General features: G+C 38.0%; 1 protein-coding gene across 1 annotated transcript in view; it reads right to left on the reverse strand.

Annotated features, from left to right (window-relative positions):
- Positions 1-561: 561 nt before the first annotated feature.
- Positions 562-18311, reverse strand: part of PINX1 (PIN2 (TERF1) interacting telomerase inhibitor 1) — an 82038-nt gene continuing 64288 nt past the window's right edge. Inside the window, exon 5 of the mRNA XM_072409137.1 lies at positions 562-1498. Coding sequence (XP_072265238.1) covers positions 938-1498 — 561 coding nt within the window. The 3' untranslated portion in view covers positions 562-937. The remainder of the gene's footprint in view (positions 1499-18311) is intronic.

Here is an 18311-nt window from a genome sequence, read left to right on the forward strand (position 1 = left end):
CGTTGAACAAAATAAACTGTAACATGAAATACCACATTGAAATAACAAAATGCAAAGCTTAAAGAGGGCTCTCCTGCAAAAGGAGATATATAGCGTCCACCATTGTGAAATCTTTCTGCAAATGCTAGCTGTCTCTCTTTCTGATTCAGTGGCTTTAGAATTTTTCCTGGCTACCACAAATGCAGAACAAGCTTGCAAGTTGGGTGTTTTGCACTGATAATCAAGAAATGATCTGTGATGCCATGTAACTAGTACAGTGTTCTCCCCGGCCTCTTTTGGCTGGGCGCACCACCCGACGCCCGACACAACCACCCGGCTGTTTTTGGGTGGTTACCGAGAAGTTGGGTCACAATACAGGAGCCACCGCCAGCCTACAACTTCTCACCCAGCTTAAAAATAATTCTAGGGAGAACACTGTAGTATATTCAGGAAGACAGCAATGGCAGCCTTATATTTCCTACAGTACTGGGGGTCTACGCAGCCAAGGGTTTAAAGTTCGGCTTTCAGTCTGCAAACACATTGATAAATGTATGGGCTATTGAGCTAAAACATGAACAAAACTATTTAATTCAGCTTTATTTCAAAACTTTTACTGTAATATCTGGCAGTTAAAGTACAAATTCAAAAAGTAGGTAGGTGCCACATGGGGTGTTCTGAATGTAATTCAGACACGTGAAGAGCGTTATCAGGTCAGAGAAGGTGGACTAAGCTAAAGGGCTCGATGGACTTCACTGCTTGCTCAGCACAAAAGGTTCCCTTAGCATTCATAGTGCTCTGATACTAGGACGCTCTTCGTGGGTGGGGATTATTGCAGTAAAGTCCCCTGAGCAGCCATTATATAAGTAAGCACCAGCCACTTTATTTATCATCATATAGAATAGTATATAGAAGTCTCTGATTTCATATGCCATTGGAATCCTAATACATTAAAAAACATCTAATCGTCGGATTTTTGCTTCTTCTTTTTCTTCTTCTTCTTTGGTTCCTCCGTAGAAACGTCCTCAGTCAGTAGAGGAGAATCGTCTTCCTTTTCGCAAATTTCCAAAGTCTCCTTTTTTCTTTTGTTTTTCCTTTTTTTTCGTTTCAGTTTCTCATCCTGGGCTTCATCAGGCTCCTCTTGTTCCTCTGTACTCTCGGTGATCTCACAGCGATCTTTTTTGTTCTTTGACATTTTCTGTTCATGCACTGAATCCTCTGCCTTGTTACTTTCCACCGGCTCAGACTCTTCACAGTCACTGTTGCTCCTACTGTGTTTCTTCTTTTTAGTTTTTGTTTTCTTAGGCTCGTCAGCACTATCTGGGGGGCTAGATTTGGCGCTCTGGTGGTCGGCCCCTGTTTGCTTCAACCGGGACTTCTTAAGTTCTGCCATCCGTTTGGCAAAATATTCAGTCACTGATAAAGAGCTGGTCACCGTATTTCGCTCATCAACCTCACATTTGGGATCTGGGTTTTCTGGTTCCTTCTCTTCACTTTCCTCAGAATTTTCATCAGCTTCATCCTTCAGAATTAATAGAAAAAGAAAGAACCGGTCAGTATAACCTACATAAAATGAACTTTAAAGAATAAGCTTCGACAGTTGGCAAGAACAGTTCTCTAATAGGGTTCACATTCTTCACAGAACTGGTCCTATATCAGGTAGGCTGCAAATGGTACATGGACCACTGACTGAGGGATGACATGGCGGCTTATATTGCCTGCGGAATGGATTAGTCAATGTCATAGGCCCCCCAAAGCAGTCTCTAAGACCAATACAAGACAAGAAGTGACCATATATAATTTTTTTTCTTTGTATTTCAGTTGCCATTTACATTTCACACAAAGACCATCTAGGGTTGGGACAAACCACTGCCGAGGGTGCGTAAACTGGTCAGCATTGGACTTCAATTGGTTTGGCCCTCACGTAACATCTACATGTCCGTTCAGGACTATCCTATCTATGGGGTGGCTATGCTGTGGTGTATTTGTATTGGTATACATCCAAATTTTGTTTTGGAGGGTTATGTAAAATTGGCAAACCTAATTTTGACAAAACAAAAGCATGAGATGGGAAAGCTGATGGGAATGATATCACCGGGAAAGAGTTGGCTTTTATATATATTTAAATCAGTGTGCATGATTATGAAAAACGATTACATTGAAATACAACTAATATAAGTACCAATGTCTGTATTTTAGCTTCTTGAAGGCCCTACACGCCTGGTAATAGGAGAGGAAAGCACTGGGATCCAATATGGCTGCACTGCACAGTGATGTCAATATGAACATCAGAACCTTGCCGATGGAGGAAAGTGATGATTTCTGTGTGTGGGTGGGGATATTCTTCACTGCCCAATTAGCACATACGGGGCAGGTCATTAACCACTGCCTAACCGTGATAAAGAATTGTCCGGTCACTGCTATGTCCTCACTGGGTGAAACAAAATTACAAATATGAATCACTTGCAAGGTGCAATTTAAGGAGGAGCCTGCAGATTATAATGTAGCCAGCACAAAAATAACCTTCTAGTCTACTGCAGTCAGCGAGCTCTGGATTAAGTTTTGTTTTGACAATAAGTAATCATAGGCTTACATCTCTTAATGTAAATGACTTATTAAGGCCGTAGAGTCAAAGCTGTTTTGGCAGATTGAAAGTATTTTCTTGACAATTTCCAATGCGTGGGACATTTATTCAGCAAGCCAATCTATTGACTTTATATATTGTGACGGGTGGGTCCTGGCCCCATATAGCTGCTCCTAAATCTAAAGCTGGTTAATTAGATTTTAACACATGTGGCTTCTCTAAAATTTTCAATGTTTTTTGACCAATCGAGCAAATCTAAAATGATCAGAAATGCCAGCTATCTTCGTCCATGCAATTGAGATCTAACAGTAAATCTCTGGTAAAGTTTAACAAAGTTGAAAAGATCCATCACAGTCAAGTGCTGCAGTCCCATGAGAGATCTTAGGAGATAAAATATTGTCTGATCTTTTTACTGTTGGCCAGATGTCTTAGAAGAAAAGCAACCAAAGGATCCAAGGGAAAAAGTATGATGGAGAAAAAGTAAGTATTGATCCAAATAAGCTCGAATTTCACTTTGTGCCCAACACCAACACCTACCTGAGGACCTGAATGTATTACAAAGAACAGCCTCGGCCTTCTCAATATTACAGGTTTATTAAAACACAACGATTATTTCCTTCTGCAGGAGGTCCACAAACTGATTCCAGGAGGCCCTGACCTGCAAACAAACCTGCAGCAGACATGAGCAGATGCTGAAATGTACAAAGCCTTTGCTAGGCCCATATGTATGTGCAACTTTCTGGATCTATACTGCATGCACTTGCATGAGAAAAACCCCCAAGGGAATGTTATGTATGGCGGGGGCATCATACTATACAGGTGGGATGTCCATGGATAGGCAGATCCTTTACCAGAAGGCACTGGAGACAAAGAACACACCTAAAGACACTATGGTGCCTCTAAACCTAATAAAGGTCATTACTAGTCCCACCAATGGTGAATGTTTTGACAGTAACTTCCATATACAAACCTAGCTTGTCTAAGCAATGTGATTTAACTGCCTATGTGGTTTACTAGAAAACATGATTGGTGGGACTTTAGGAAAAGTTTGGGGAAACTTTGGTGCAGCACATGGCTCCTGACACAATAGCAAATGTCTTTCTACATTAGCAGAAATACGCCAAAATGCGTTGAGCAATACCAACCATTACTTTGAGCAATACACAATGTAAAAATGTGCTTTCATGTTTATACCTGTGTAGATGGAGAAATGGTGGCTCCAACTAAGTAGTAAGAAGGAACTCTTTATGGTTACCCCAAGGTTATCAGGTTATCTTGATCCTGTGTGGGTGAGGGACATGGTGAAACCAACTGTAAAAAGCATGGTACTGCAAGTACCATGATAGTCATTTGGACCAATGAATAAAATCTAGGAATAGGTTCCTAGTTATAAACGAAGGACATCAAGAGGAAGCCCAGGATATATTCCTGTGCACTAAAACACTGGATTGGTGTTAAAGAATGGATGTCTAGTCTTGACCATAGAAAAATAAATAATTGCTTGCCCAACACAACTCAATATGGTAATATTTGGCTTTAAAGGATGGGCAGATCATTTCCTGTGCGTGGCTCTTGAAGACACTTCCACCTACACTAGGCTAAAATTTCAGAGAAATCTTTTAGACCAGGCTGTCTCAAGCTTTTTACCATAGGGGAACCCTTAAAATAACATTCTGGTCTTCAGGAAACCCCTTTTATTACTATATCAACAACACAGTATATTGGTGTGGCCATTGGGAAGAATACCTTTTACATTGCTGGCCATTGGGAAGAATGTCACTCTTACAAATCTTTGGTGTCACATAGTCTGACCCGAGAGGCTAAAAACTGCTAATTTGTCAAGGAACCCTTAGGAACTTCCAAGGAAATTGTAGTTGATATACAAGGATACAGACAACGGACGGCACCTTTAATGTGTTGTTAAACATAAAACTATATGTGTAGATATATCATCATATAGGGAAGCACTGATTAAAGCTCCTTTACAACCTCCATACAGCACAGTATAAAAGCCCTGCAGACCACCTTTTCCTTACCAGCCGCCATTTTTCCATTTGAGTCTTGCCAATCAGCAGGCACTCCCCTGTACCAGAAACTGGCAACACCCGTCTCCACTTACTCTTCTGAATTCCGCTTCTGACAACTTAATGACTGTAACTGACTACTGATATGAAGTAATGCTCCCGAATGAAGAATTCTCAGTACAAACATGTTTTTTTTTTTCCTCCCCCCCTTTTCTCTTTCCTAACTGAGCCAAGCAGATATAGAGAGGCGTTTTGATCTTATAAACAAGAACCCCATGGTCACCAACTTTGGATGTTGATAAGAAATTTAATAAGCATGGGCCAGTGCACACAGAGCCAGCAGGGCATGAAGACAGGCAGAATGGTGCCAGCCCCAGGAAACTATTCAGTTGATGGGGAAGCATTAATCATTTTGAGGTCCAAGTCCATGCCAGCTTCGTGCCCCACTACCAGCAGTGAAGGTTGCCTGCTCACACAGCCATGGCAACTTTATCAGAACCTGAGCTGCCAAGCTGTACTACTGGAGTTATGGGCAATTTAATCATTAAGCCACCTCCTCATAGGTCTTCAAGACATAGAAGGAGAGATCTGAAGCTTGAGAATTTATATTCCTGAAAAAATGTTTGTAAAGAACAAGCTTGGTTTTCTGGAACTCTAACAAAATTTATTTTCTCTCAGCAAGTAAGGCAGGCAAAATGCAAAACTTCCCCAAGCTGCTCATTTCTCTGCCATACGAGGACCTTATAAACTTATTTCTAAAGGTAACAACTGGCAACTGTCACATTCAATGCAATATTTGCCTAAGCCAATGAAATGGAGATGAAAAAATATAAATATGGGACAATTGTTTTTGTTAAAGCACAAATGTATACAAATACATGATCAAATCACTATTTTATGCACTGAGCAGATATCTAAGCGGGACAGGAAAGCTAGCCTTCCAGTCTCTTGGGAATTCGGGGATTGAGATTCAGGGGTTTATGAAATACAGCTGCCAACAAATACAGACAGACTAGCAAGGATGTCCCTGATTAGTACCTTTTGATGTAGGCATGCCCTCAAAACTACAGCCCCTTACCTACACCAAGTCAATGTTCTCCCTAGCTCCTTTTAGCTGGTTGCACCACCTGGCATTTTTCAGAATACACCCATTTGTTTTTGAGTGGTTACTGAAAAACTGGGCCATTGGGTACAGGAGCCTCCACCTGCCTTGAGGAAGAGACCATGCGCAGCCCCGAAACGTTGTCTTCCAAACACGTTGTGACAGAGCTTTCACAATAAAGTAGGAATCTTGTACTTCGGAATGCTGGTGACTACATCTTCCGTTTTCATGAGTTCTACATCTAAGTATCTCTGGTATTCCACAAACCAGACTCTCTCCTCTACAATCTATTATGAATGCTGCAGCCAGACTTAATCATCCTTCCCACCCACCTACCCCATACACAGCCTTCCCACCTACCTAACCCATACACAGCCATCCCACCTACCTAACCCATACACAGCCTTTTCACCTACCTACACCATACACAGCCTTCCCATGGCTCCTCTTCTGCTGCCTCTTTGCAGTTCTCTACACTGGCTTCCATTTCGCCTGAGAATCAAACTCAAGTTCCTGTGCTTTGCTCTCAAATCTCTCCACAGTTCTTGTCCCACTTACTTTTCTGACCCGATAGAAAAATACCCCCCTAGCCGCTCTCTTCGTTCTTCCAATGACCTACTCATGACTTCCTCACTCAAAACCTTGTCACCCGCACATCTCAAATACTTTTATTGAGCTGCCTCGACTCTCTGGAATGGTATTCCTCCTCCTATTTGGCATGCTCTTACTTACTGCTCCTTTAAAAGAGCGCTCAAAACCGAATGCCTCAACCCATCTATTAAAAGCCTCAATAATTCCCACATTCCATATCCCCCTTATATTGTGGGATACTTCCCTTGGATTGTAAGCTCTTTGGGGCAGGGTCCTCTACTCTTCTTGTGTCACTGTCTGTATCTGTCTGTCATTTGCACCCCCTATTTAATGTACAGCGCTGCGTAATATGATGGCGCTATATAAATCTGATTTAATAATAATAGCTGTATCACTGGGGTGCAATATTTGCAGTGTATGGGTGACACTCGAACCGTAAAAATGGTTCTTCAAATTCTAATGTGGAGCATTTCACTTGTCATCTGATATCGATGTTCTCCATCACTTGGACAATATGTCCTGCAGGAAGACCAGGGTATTCTGTAGATGAATGTTTTTCAATCTATTATCTAATATGGGGGAACCCTTGAAATAACATTCAGGTCTTCAGGGAACCCCGACTATAACTACTTCATCCACAGCTCACAGTATATTAGTGTAATGGTTAGTGGGAAGAATTCCTCTTACATTGCTGGCCATTGGGAAGAATATCACCCTTACAGATAGCCAAACAGATAATTGGGTTCACTTAGTCTGATCTGTAAAGTACAAATTATTAATTGCTCAAGGAACCCCTAGCAACCCCTTCTCAACTCCAAGACCACCACCAACCTCCAAGACTGAACTATACCCAAAATATAGACAGCAACCACTTAACATTACCATGCTATAAAAATGAAGAACAACATACAAGTTTTTTGAGAGTTGATTGATTAAAAACACAGATTTCCAGGAACACGATAGTCCAAACCACAAAGCCAGACTTTAGGTGGCCTGAAGTTCCCTTTCCCTGCAACCCTTAACTTCTACATTCATTACAGTGTTTTTCTCCCACACATTTAAGCTGGACAAACAACTTCTACACCTGTTAGCTAGAGGTGTAAGGTTCCACCATCTCTGTTCAGACAAGTTGAGGTTGTGCAAGAGATCTGATAAACCACAAAAATACATCAGGCTGAAAAACTAATGTGTATAGAAACTAGCAAAGGCCGAATTGTTGGAAAGTAACCAGGTTTCCAGATGTTGTGGAATTGTAAGTGTTGACAAGTTTCGCTAATAAAAACAGGTAAATGGGGATTGATAATCCCACATCTATAGGACTATTGGTTGTTATCACCTCTGGAGTTTACAGTTTTGGCTGGAGGTAGGCTAGAAGTCGAAACACTATGAGCTATTCTTTCTTACAAGATCTGTAAAATGTTCAACGGGAGAGTAGAGACCACCAATCACCTATGCTTATATATTATTAACTTGGAATTCTATAGTGCTGATATCTTCCATAGCGCTGTACAAAGTCCATTGTCATGTGACTAGCTGTTCCTCAGAGGAGACCACAATCTAATGTCCCTACCATAGTCATATGTCATTACCACAGTCTAAGGTCAATTTTGGGGGAATCCAGTTGACCTAATTGCATGTTTTTGGATGTGGGAGGAAACCAGAGTACCCGCAGAAGCCCACGCAGGGAGTGCATACAAAATCCTTGCAGATAATGCCCTGGCTGGGATTGCAACCTGGGAAAAGCAAGAGTGCCACTGTGCCAACCTTGCTGTATTTAATTTATCACATTCATTATAATTTAAACTTAAGATTTGCAAATGTTATAATTGCATTCAACTACAAAAATAAAAAAGTTGGGTGAAGATAAAGACCACCCATAATTAGGAACCATAATAGTGTTTATAAAGCAGCTAGATAATAGGATATCCAACAATTAACAACTCAAAATTTAAAGTGTATAAAAAAAATATATTTTTTGTATTTCTGTATACAGTAATGGCACAAATTACTATTATTTAATCATTTTACACATTTTATACGTTGGCTTGTTTTTCATGAATTGATATTCTATATCTAATTAAAGAGGCAAATGCTAAAATGTTAAACATAATGTTACACATTTTTTTTTTTAGCAAATCAACACACTCTTGTCTTGTTTTGGCTGCTGTTGCAGTAAAGTATAAGCCCCATTCGTGGTGTTTATCATATATAAAATTTATTTATGCCAGATCTACGTGTTAAACTGGAGTTTCACAAACGTTTTAACACGGGGAAAACCTTGAAAGACCTCTCAGGGATTTTCAGGTATTTTAGAACAAATTGCTCGTTGCTCAAGGAACCTCTAGCAACCTCTGGAGGAATCCTGGGGTTCCATGGAATTAGTTTAATAATATTTTTATATGGTTTTAGAGCAGGGTTTAGAAACTTAACAGAATACAACAATCATTTTTATAAAAAAATGCAGATATTTTCCCTTATAATAGTATTTGAATCTAGAATGATGGTGCTTGGCGTGCAGGATTTTTTATAGGTTGAAATCAATTTTTAATCAAGAATTGAGAAACAAAAATTTTAAACCTTAATTTATACAATTTTATGGGATTTACATTTCTGTTTTTTCATGTCGTCATGTAAACCGAAACATTTTTTTTCCAGGTTTCTGTAATTCACAGAGCTCATGCCCATCAATCACATCATAATGAAAGACAGGTCTTCTGATTTTATTCTTGAAATTCTATTTCCTTGGTTGTCCCACTACTTAAATGTCACCCAAATCCCAGATCAGGAATAAATATGCAGATGAAGCTTTGATTCATCTTCCTACAACTTAAGGTCAGGTTTCAGGTCAACATCTTCAAATAATAAAACAAAACAAAAATGCCCACAAATCCCTAAAAATCTACAATGCAAGTCCAGCAACAAAATACTCGGGGGGAGTCAGCTAGACAACCCTGGATGGGTTTCTTTAAGTGAATAGTTTTCACCTACAATTAGTTTATTGTTTCATAGCTTTTTAACTCTCCCTGCTTCTGGGTTAATCTATTATTTTACATTTAAACTAAACTCACAGCATGCACAGTGGTTGGAATTACTGGGAGTCCAACTCCTACCAAGATCCTTCCATGAAGGCTGGATTACGATAATCTCTGCATGGGTTAAGTGCAATTGCATCCAATGCCCCAATAGTCCAAAATTATACTTTTTTTCTTCCAATGTGGTGTTCAACAAGGAGGACATGAAAGGGGAATTTGAAATGGAACATGGACTGGTGTAAGTGATCTCTGCCTGGACATTTTTTCCAGGTCGCTAAATAACGAGCCCGGTATATTTGTTCACAGAACAATGTATAAAACATGAACATTCCCAAACTGTAACCAAAGTCCAATTATTAAAACTTGATAGGACATGTTAAACAATCTTCATAATTGAGGCTTAGATGACAAAAGCTGCATACAACAAAATACGACGGGAAGAAGTTAAGAATGGCCCTGCCGAATAGAGCTTGTGATTATTAAAAACAAAACAAACAAAAAAAAAAATTAAAAAAAAAAACATACAGCCTTATACTTTTAATAATAAGAAAAATATTGTATGCAAAATAAAAACAAAACAAAAACGTTCACATTTTGTAGATACCCGAAACAATTATTTGCTTTCCATGGAACGCCCTTTTTGACTTGACCCATATAGATAACATCTGGATATGGATCTCCATTGTTTATCTTATAATGGGATTATTTCACCTTTGCGTAGGTTTGCACACAATAGGAGAATTTACGCCGTGAATGAAAAAAAAATCTAGGATTTCAGTAACACATTTTATATCGCATACAATAATACAACGAGCATGCGGAACGTTGAAAATATTAGCGCAGGAAAATTTATGGTTTGTTTTAATGACGACTTAACAGTGCTAATGAGGAACAGACAACCTTTGCTCTTCTTCCTCGTAGCAAAGTCATAAAAAAAATAAATGGATGGGTAAACAACGAAGTCGTTAACAAGATTATAATTAGGGTAAACTGGATTTTACGAAGCATCCTAACCGCAATTCTGGCATCGTCCGTAGTAATACCGCGGCAATGCTCCCGCGAAAACTTTTTTAACCCACATTTCGCCTTTGATTATTTTTTGCTGGATCTTTTTTTTTCTCCTAGACCTTGAACGTAGTCTTTGCTTAATGACTAGACCTTTGCTAAATTACATAAAAGTACTCCTCAGGCTAACAGCTCAGGTATAAGTAGCATTTCTCTCTTTTTTTGCAATTACTGGCACTTTCATTTTTTTTTTTCTTGAGGAGAACAAGCAACAGCAAAGTGACCTCATTTGCTGAAGGCCACAAAAAGAGGTCTAGCGCGATTAGCTTTGAGTAGTAATCACCGTGTATTACTCGGGATTGATATTAGCATTGTACAAACTTGTACGAATTCTTGACATTTATCATAATGCTGCTAAGAGCCCAAATTATAGGTACTTAAAAAGATATATGTGGCGGGTTTCAATGAACGCTCTAATTAGATATAATAGGAAATTCAACGTAATGCAAAAAAAGGAAAAAGACGCAATGTACGATATTTACCCAATATTACAATAGCTTTATATTTGACATGTGAGCGGTCAAGACGGCAATTATCTAGAGATGAAACGCTGTTAATATGACAATATCTGAAGACTTTCGGGCCAACAAAGTTGCAACTTGGTGATTTTATTAAAAAATAAATAGGTTAAAACAGAGCCGGCAGTTAGCCCTCCGGCTTTACGTTGACCTGATTTTTTTTACTATGCAAACTAAAGTCACATGACGGAGACTCGCAAGTACTGCCACGTGTGGAGGGTACGGAATGTTCCTCATTAGAATGAAGGATTCTTTTCCCGTATATTTTACATATTTAAAAAAGTAAAAAAACAAATATGGGTCCATCCCTATACATTGCCCTTACAGCTTTGTAAGAGCAAACAGTTGGGGTGATGTCACGGGGAGGAAGTGAGAGAGCGCGAGTATTGCATTCCATCTTACTGTGCAATCAACAAGTAGAAACGTGATGTTTTTCACCAGCAGGTGAGCAAAGAGGAGAAGAAGGGGAAAAAATAGACCTCAAGAGGACCTAAGCAGGTGGCAACCCTTTGGCAATGTGGTTCTGGCCTTTAAATGCTTGATAAATACAGCTGTTTTTGCAGAACAATTATTTTTTATGAAATGTGAAAAATATGTTCTGTTTTCAGAACTAGACTTGGAAACGCTACAAAGGAGTTGCGCTGCCTGTTGCTGAAAATGACAGCGGGCCATTGTAATAACACGTCAACGGTAGAAAATAAAAAATAATAATCACTCTGCATGGACAAAACAGACCACGCTCACATTTAAAGTGAACCAGAACTGGGAATTTGCTACCTTGTACGGAAGAGAGATGTATATATTACAAAATGCAAAACCTTTTGTCTAGGATTTCCCTTGGAAAATATTGTACTTTCTGTGCCTTGGCACTCCTGTTCTGTATATTCTCATATCTGCATTGTAAGGTCATCTAAGGCAGTGCTGTCTCTGACTTGCCCACCAAAATCGGGGCAAGATTTGGTGTTGTCACTACTGAGCTGCTCAATGTTCTTCTTGCAGGAGCAGAACATGTACCTGAGGATCTGCAGTGCAAGGATCTCCCTGCTTCACCCAATCTGTGGACCTGTGCTTTCCCGACCAATACTGTTGCATCTCAAGGTACAGTAAGTCTGTAACAAGTAAAAGTTTAGATGTAGGGAGTCAAAAAGCTAAAAAAGTGACCAGTCCTTTGCCTTTTTTGGGCACAGGTTCCAAAAAGTTCCTCTTAGAAGGGGTAAAAAGCATAATTCAGTGGCCAATCAACCCAACCTCGGTAGATAAGAGCCAAGGTAAGATAAATATTAAAATAAAAAATAAAACAATTTTTAATGTAACCCCAAAGTTTCTCCAGAGGTTGCTATGAATTCCTTGAGCATTCTGTACCCTGCAGATCAATTTAATTGACAACCTCATTGATCTTTTCTGTAAGGGTGACATGACATTCTACCCATTGTTCGCCATGGCCATACACTTTGACCTGTTTATTGTAATAACAAGGGTTCCCCAAAGACCCAAAAGTTACTTTAAGGGCCCCCCCATGGTAAAATGTTGAGAACTGCTGATGCATCTAGATTTTCTTTAATGGGACCAATCAAATCAAATTAACATAGGCCTGGATGTCCCTTCCGGTTTCAGTGGTGGCTGCCTCCCCCCCACTACAGCTTCATCCTACCCCAGATTTAAAAAAAATTAATGGTTAGCCAAGGTTAACTCAAAATAAGGTTTTCAATCTCTATATTTTGCACCCAGCACATCCAATGACTCCATAAAATCAAGCAAGGGTATCTCATTGCATCTTGTTTTGTGTCACCTTGATGTAAAATAAAGAAAACCCCCAAAAAATGCACAAGACCGCCGATTTTTAAAGTCACTTCAACGTGTAGCTGTGACCAGTGGCGTGGAAGTCCTCAGGTCTCCAGATTTTAAGGTCTCAAGAGATAGGGTGATTGTCATCCACCCATAATATTACCCAACCCCCATAATTTGTAATCAGTAATAAAAATAGCAAAAAACTATAATAAATGCAATGTGTAATAAAACAAACGACTTTTCGAGTTTAAAACATTCAAATCTGCTCCATTGATGCGGAGGACAATAATACAAACAGACCAAAGTAATTAGCCCGGCGTTTCATAATCTATGGGTTGGGATACAAATTGGGTCACTGACTTGTTGATGGGTTTCAATATGAATTTGTGGTATGCGCAGCCTAGGTTGTCAACATGCATAAGGCCAGGGGCTGGGAATACGGCAAACGTCATATTCCAAATTGTATTCGGTTAAAAAAGAATTTGTTTATATAAGATGAAAACAATAAATCTCCTCCCTTATGACACCACCACCCCTCTCAGAACTCGTCAATGACATTACAAATGATAACACAGACATGTAGTATGGGGCACTGGGGCAAGGTGTAAGATTACATATATATAGCATTTTTCCAATTTCTGTATTTCTGTAATTATTTTGTATATATAAACACACATTTATATTCATAAAAACCTACAAAAATGGCAAAAAATGCTTAAAACCCTTACACCAGCTTTTTTTTTACCATGACATCTTGGTAATAATTTTTTTGTTTTGGGTTTAACGTTGTCAACAAATCCTATTTTAGTCCTCAGAATAAAAATCTTTATGTGCAGAAAGGTCTGTTCCAGGCATTGAAAAAAAAAGTGTGCAGAGAGATTGGCACCAATAGGTATTAAAGCAGACCTATCACCAGAATTATTACTTAAAGATAACCCTTTTATTTAAAGTTAAAATGTGTTTTTTTTTTCCTTTTAAATGCTTTAAAAAAAAATTGGGAAAGCCTTCTGTCTTTATTGCCACAGCGGTGAAGACTGAATGGGATTGCATATATATGTCTCCGAATGTCGCGCCTGTGCAGTGTGAGATCCGGTGACAAATAACGTCCAGTGCACCAGCCAAAAGAACACAGCGGGAATGGAAGCCCCAGCACCCTATGGCTAATTGTTAGAAAATGTGAAATGGATGGTCGGATCCCTTGTACAAAATTTGCAAAATTGGTTTTGCGCATCCAGTGGGGAAACGACAAATTAAAAGATCTTCATTTTGGCATAATAATGTAGAAAATGTCTGTTTCTTGATTTCCCTCTAAATTATCTGTTTTCCATGAATGAAAAAAAATCTGAATCTAAAATGTGCAGGATGGTGGGGATCATATTTTAATATTCATAAAAACATATTAAAATAAACATAAACCTTATAAATATGCTTATCCTAATTTAGTACAGGAATCAGGCCATCATCCCACAATTCCAATAACAATTGGCCATAGGGCTTCCATTTCCACTGTTTTCTGGCTCCCGTCTGGTCCGTCTGCATTTTTTTATAGCTTCTTCCTTTGTCACCCGATCTCACATTGCACAGGGGGGAGATTCGGAGACATATATATGCAATCCCATTCAGTTTTTACCGCTGTGGCAATAAAGACAGAAGGCTTTCCCAATTTTTTTTTTTTAAAGCATTTAAAAGGAAAAAAAAACACATTAACTTTATATAAAAGGGAATCTCTAAGTAATAATTAAGGTGATAGGTCTGCTTTAACCTTGCAGGATTCTCAAGAAATCGTTCCCGAATCGTTTGTTGTATTAGATATTATGTGGATGATCGACTTTTCATTTTTAAATAAAAGATAGTCATAGATAATAATTCACAAATAAAAAAACAATCAATATTATAATACTAATAAAAAAATATGATTGGAAATCTGTAATAAAATGCAGATTATTTATTGCAACAGTGGTGAATTAATGCTGTGACCTTTGTACAGGTGGTAATGTATTACTAGAAGGAACACCATGTAAAAATAAAACAGACAAAAAAAAAATTTAAAAAACTCGACACCACTTCCAAGTACTGGCAAGCAATAAAAGTTTTATTTTATATAAAAAATATTATATATTAAATTATTTCTATTATATCTATCTATTTTAAATAATGCATTAAAGTTCTTGGGTTTACCTACAACTTCAAAATAATCTGCCCTAGCCTTTACTTTTTCTAAATTCTTTGCATTATATCAGATGAATAAGCTGTTCAAACAAAGCAAGGATTATTTTTAACAAAAAAATATCTATCTATATATCTATACATACATACATACATATATAAAAAATAAAAATGCATAAAATAATTATATATAAAAAATTTTTTTTTTGGTGTGTATGTGTAAATAGGGCAGCACTGTGCCTCAGAGGTTAGCACTCCGGCCTTTCCAGCGCTGGGTTCCAGGTTCAAATCTCAGCCAGGACACTATCTGCATGGAGTTTGCAGGTTCTCCCTGTGTTTGTGTGGGTTTCCTCTGGGTACTCCGGTTTCCCACCACATTCCAAAAAACAAAAAACAAAAACCCATGCACAGTTAGGTTAATTGGCTTTCCTCCAAAATTGACCTTACACTGTGGTAATGACATATGACTAAGGTAGGGAGATTAGATTGTGAGCTCCTTTGAGGGACAGCTAGTCACATGACTATGGACATTGTACAGCGCTGCATAATATGTCAGCGCTTTATAAATACAAGGTAATAATAACTATACATATATATATATATATTATTAAAAACATTGTACAAACAGAAAATTATATACACACACACCTGTAAAAAAAATTAAGAAAAACAAATCGAGTGTATTCTTTGTAAACATTCCCCGATCTCACAATCTGTTCCATCAACCTGTTATGACTTATGTGTAATATAAAAAAAAAAAGGAGAAATTAGAATTCATTCCAATAAAAAAGAGGTTTTACAAAGTTGCCTTAATCATGTAAAATGGCAAAATGCCAGGCCAGTCAGAGCGGGAAACGTCCGTTGGCACAATCCTTGGCCCGCTGTAATTGATGGCTCCATTGTGATGTCAGGTTTCAGGTCACAAAGTCTCGTAATTCCACATTTAATTTTTCTACAAATAGTTTTTGTGGCATGTAAGAACTTCGCTATGTGCCAAGCGCAAACACGCCAGGGAGGCCCTGATGGTATTTACACAACGATAACGTCACATGTGGTATTAAGCAAATATAATTCACCCCCAAAATAATTCCATTTGGCATGAGCTGTTCTTTGCCACTTTGTATGAGCAACTGGTAATAAAATTCGGTTTAATTAACTTTACATATTTATTCTCCTTTAGGCAGCCAGGATAATGGTTGCATAAATGAGCTGGGACATGATTTTGCCTTGAAAACCAATTTATTATTATTATTATTTTTTAATACACCTTGCTTGCAGGTGGTGCTAGGCTTTTCTAAAAAAAAAGCCCAGCAGCATTAGCTGCTCATTATTGTAATGATCTCTTCAAGTCAATATGGCATCATGAGTGCTATAAAGTGCATAGGGGGGAAGGTAATGGAACAGCAAGATATCAAATTAAAAGCAGCAATTTATACTCAAATTTGGCAGCCATGGTTGACCCCATTGGAAAACCTTTCCTTAAGGCCATGCAGGTATCCTTGGAGTTCATATGAATGGCACTAAAGGCTTGAAACACTATGGACCCGGGAGCAAATTTTAGTTTGTATGTTCCCCTAATGTTTGTGTTTTTCTCCCCCCATATAAACTACCAGCGGGTTAATATACTTTTTTTTATCTTTTAATTGAATTGCCCTCCAAACACAGAACTGTATGGCTAGGCAGGACATTGTTAATTTTTGGAACTCTTTTCTGTTCTTTGTTGAGGGTTTTGAGTTTGCATGCTTAGATTTATTTGTACTATACTTGTTGTATTCGAGGCATACAAAGGTCTATTTTTTTGTGCGTGGCCCCCACAAGTAAATCATGGAAAAGATTACCAGCCCTGAAAACCATTTAAGATGAGTACATAGTTTGCTTAACATCATTCAGAAACTTGGTCAAGCCATGAACCAATTTTTGAAGTGGTAAAAAACTGCATTGAGCTATTAATTAGGGTGAGGACGTGCTGAAATCAAAAAATATGCAGGGCATGTTTATGACTCCTTTAGCCTTCTCCCCAGCTCCATTTAGCTCGGCTCACCACCCGCCACTTTTTAATAACCATTTGTTATTGGATGGTTATTGAAAAAATTGTTCACAATGCACGGCCTGCCACCGCCAGTGAATAGGATTACATAGTCATTTTGGAGCTATATATATATATATATATATATATATATATATATATAAATAAATAAATAAAAAAGCAAGATTCCCTTGGGTGGGGACTTAAAAAAAATTCTGAAGAGACCACTGTGCTTGTCCCTTTGGCATCGGTGCTGCCATTGCCCTTGCACTTGATGAAAATTCCGGGGTGTCAAAATGCTGTCTGGGAAATGCTGTACAAATAGCAATAGAAATAGTTAAAAAAAACCAAACAAATAAAAATAAAAAACATTGTTTATATGAGACAGAGATAACAATATTGTTTATCTCTTTCAACTATCTATAGTTCAAAAAGGGACGAGTTCGACCTACATATAATGCCAAAGCAACCTAATAAAAAAACAAAATAATAAACTCCATACCTAATATTTTCCTGATGTTTTTTGAATTCTTTTTTTACCATTATAATTTTTTATACTTTTTTTTTAGTCACACAAGAATATAGTAAAAGAAAACAAAAAACAAAAACAAAAAAATCTTTAATTTGCAGGTAACTGCAATGTTGTGAAACAAAAGTATAGTTCTATTATATTAAACTGGATGCATTTGAAATAAAGCATGTTTTTTTCCCTTTTATTTTTAATTATTACAGCAACACTATTACAAAAATTAGGAAAAAGGGATTTTCCATTTGTGTATGTGCAGAAAACAAAAACAAAACAGGATCATGAAAAAAAGAATGAGAGTTAAACTAGCTCAATGTTTAGTACTTGTCTGGATGCTTTCACCGAGATGCCATTCCTCTGATATTCGTTCCAAAAGTAGCCAATCACATTAGCACAAAGCAACCTAAACGTATATTGGGAGAGTCCCATCCTAAATAGCCAACAGACAGAAAATAAAATAGTAAAAATGACCAACACGGGGCACCCCAAACAGTTTGAATGTTTGGCCAAGCGTTGGATAACGCATTCCTTTACCATTATTACCCGGCTGATATCATTAATTTGCACCATGAATGTTTAACTCATGATACAAGAAAAGGTAAAGAATGAGAAGCATAGGAGTTCTTTCCAATAGAATCTACCGAGATTTTACGATCTATTGCTGAAGTGTTCCTATCAATCATTCCACGTCCAATGTTTCTGGCCACTTTGTGGCCACTGATGATACAATGGGACAAATATCCTGGGGTTATATTATCCGGATTCAAGAGACAAAGAATGTTCAATGTGCTGCATGAGACAGAGGAATGATTTGTTTTCCCCGAGTACAAGAGAGATGTTTAACGATCGATTAATCGGGTGTTGTATATAGCGTAGAAATGAAGCAACAAATGGCACAAATATAAATTACAAT

Source organism: Pyxicephalus adspersus, chromosome 4 (assembly GCF_032062135.1).
Source record: "Pyxicephalus adspersus chromosome 4, UCB_Pads_2.0, whole genome shotgun sequence".
Lineage (NCBI taxonomy): Eukaryota > Metazoa > Chordata > Amphibia > Anura > Pyxicephalidae > Pyxicephalus > Pyxicephalus adspersus.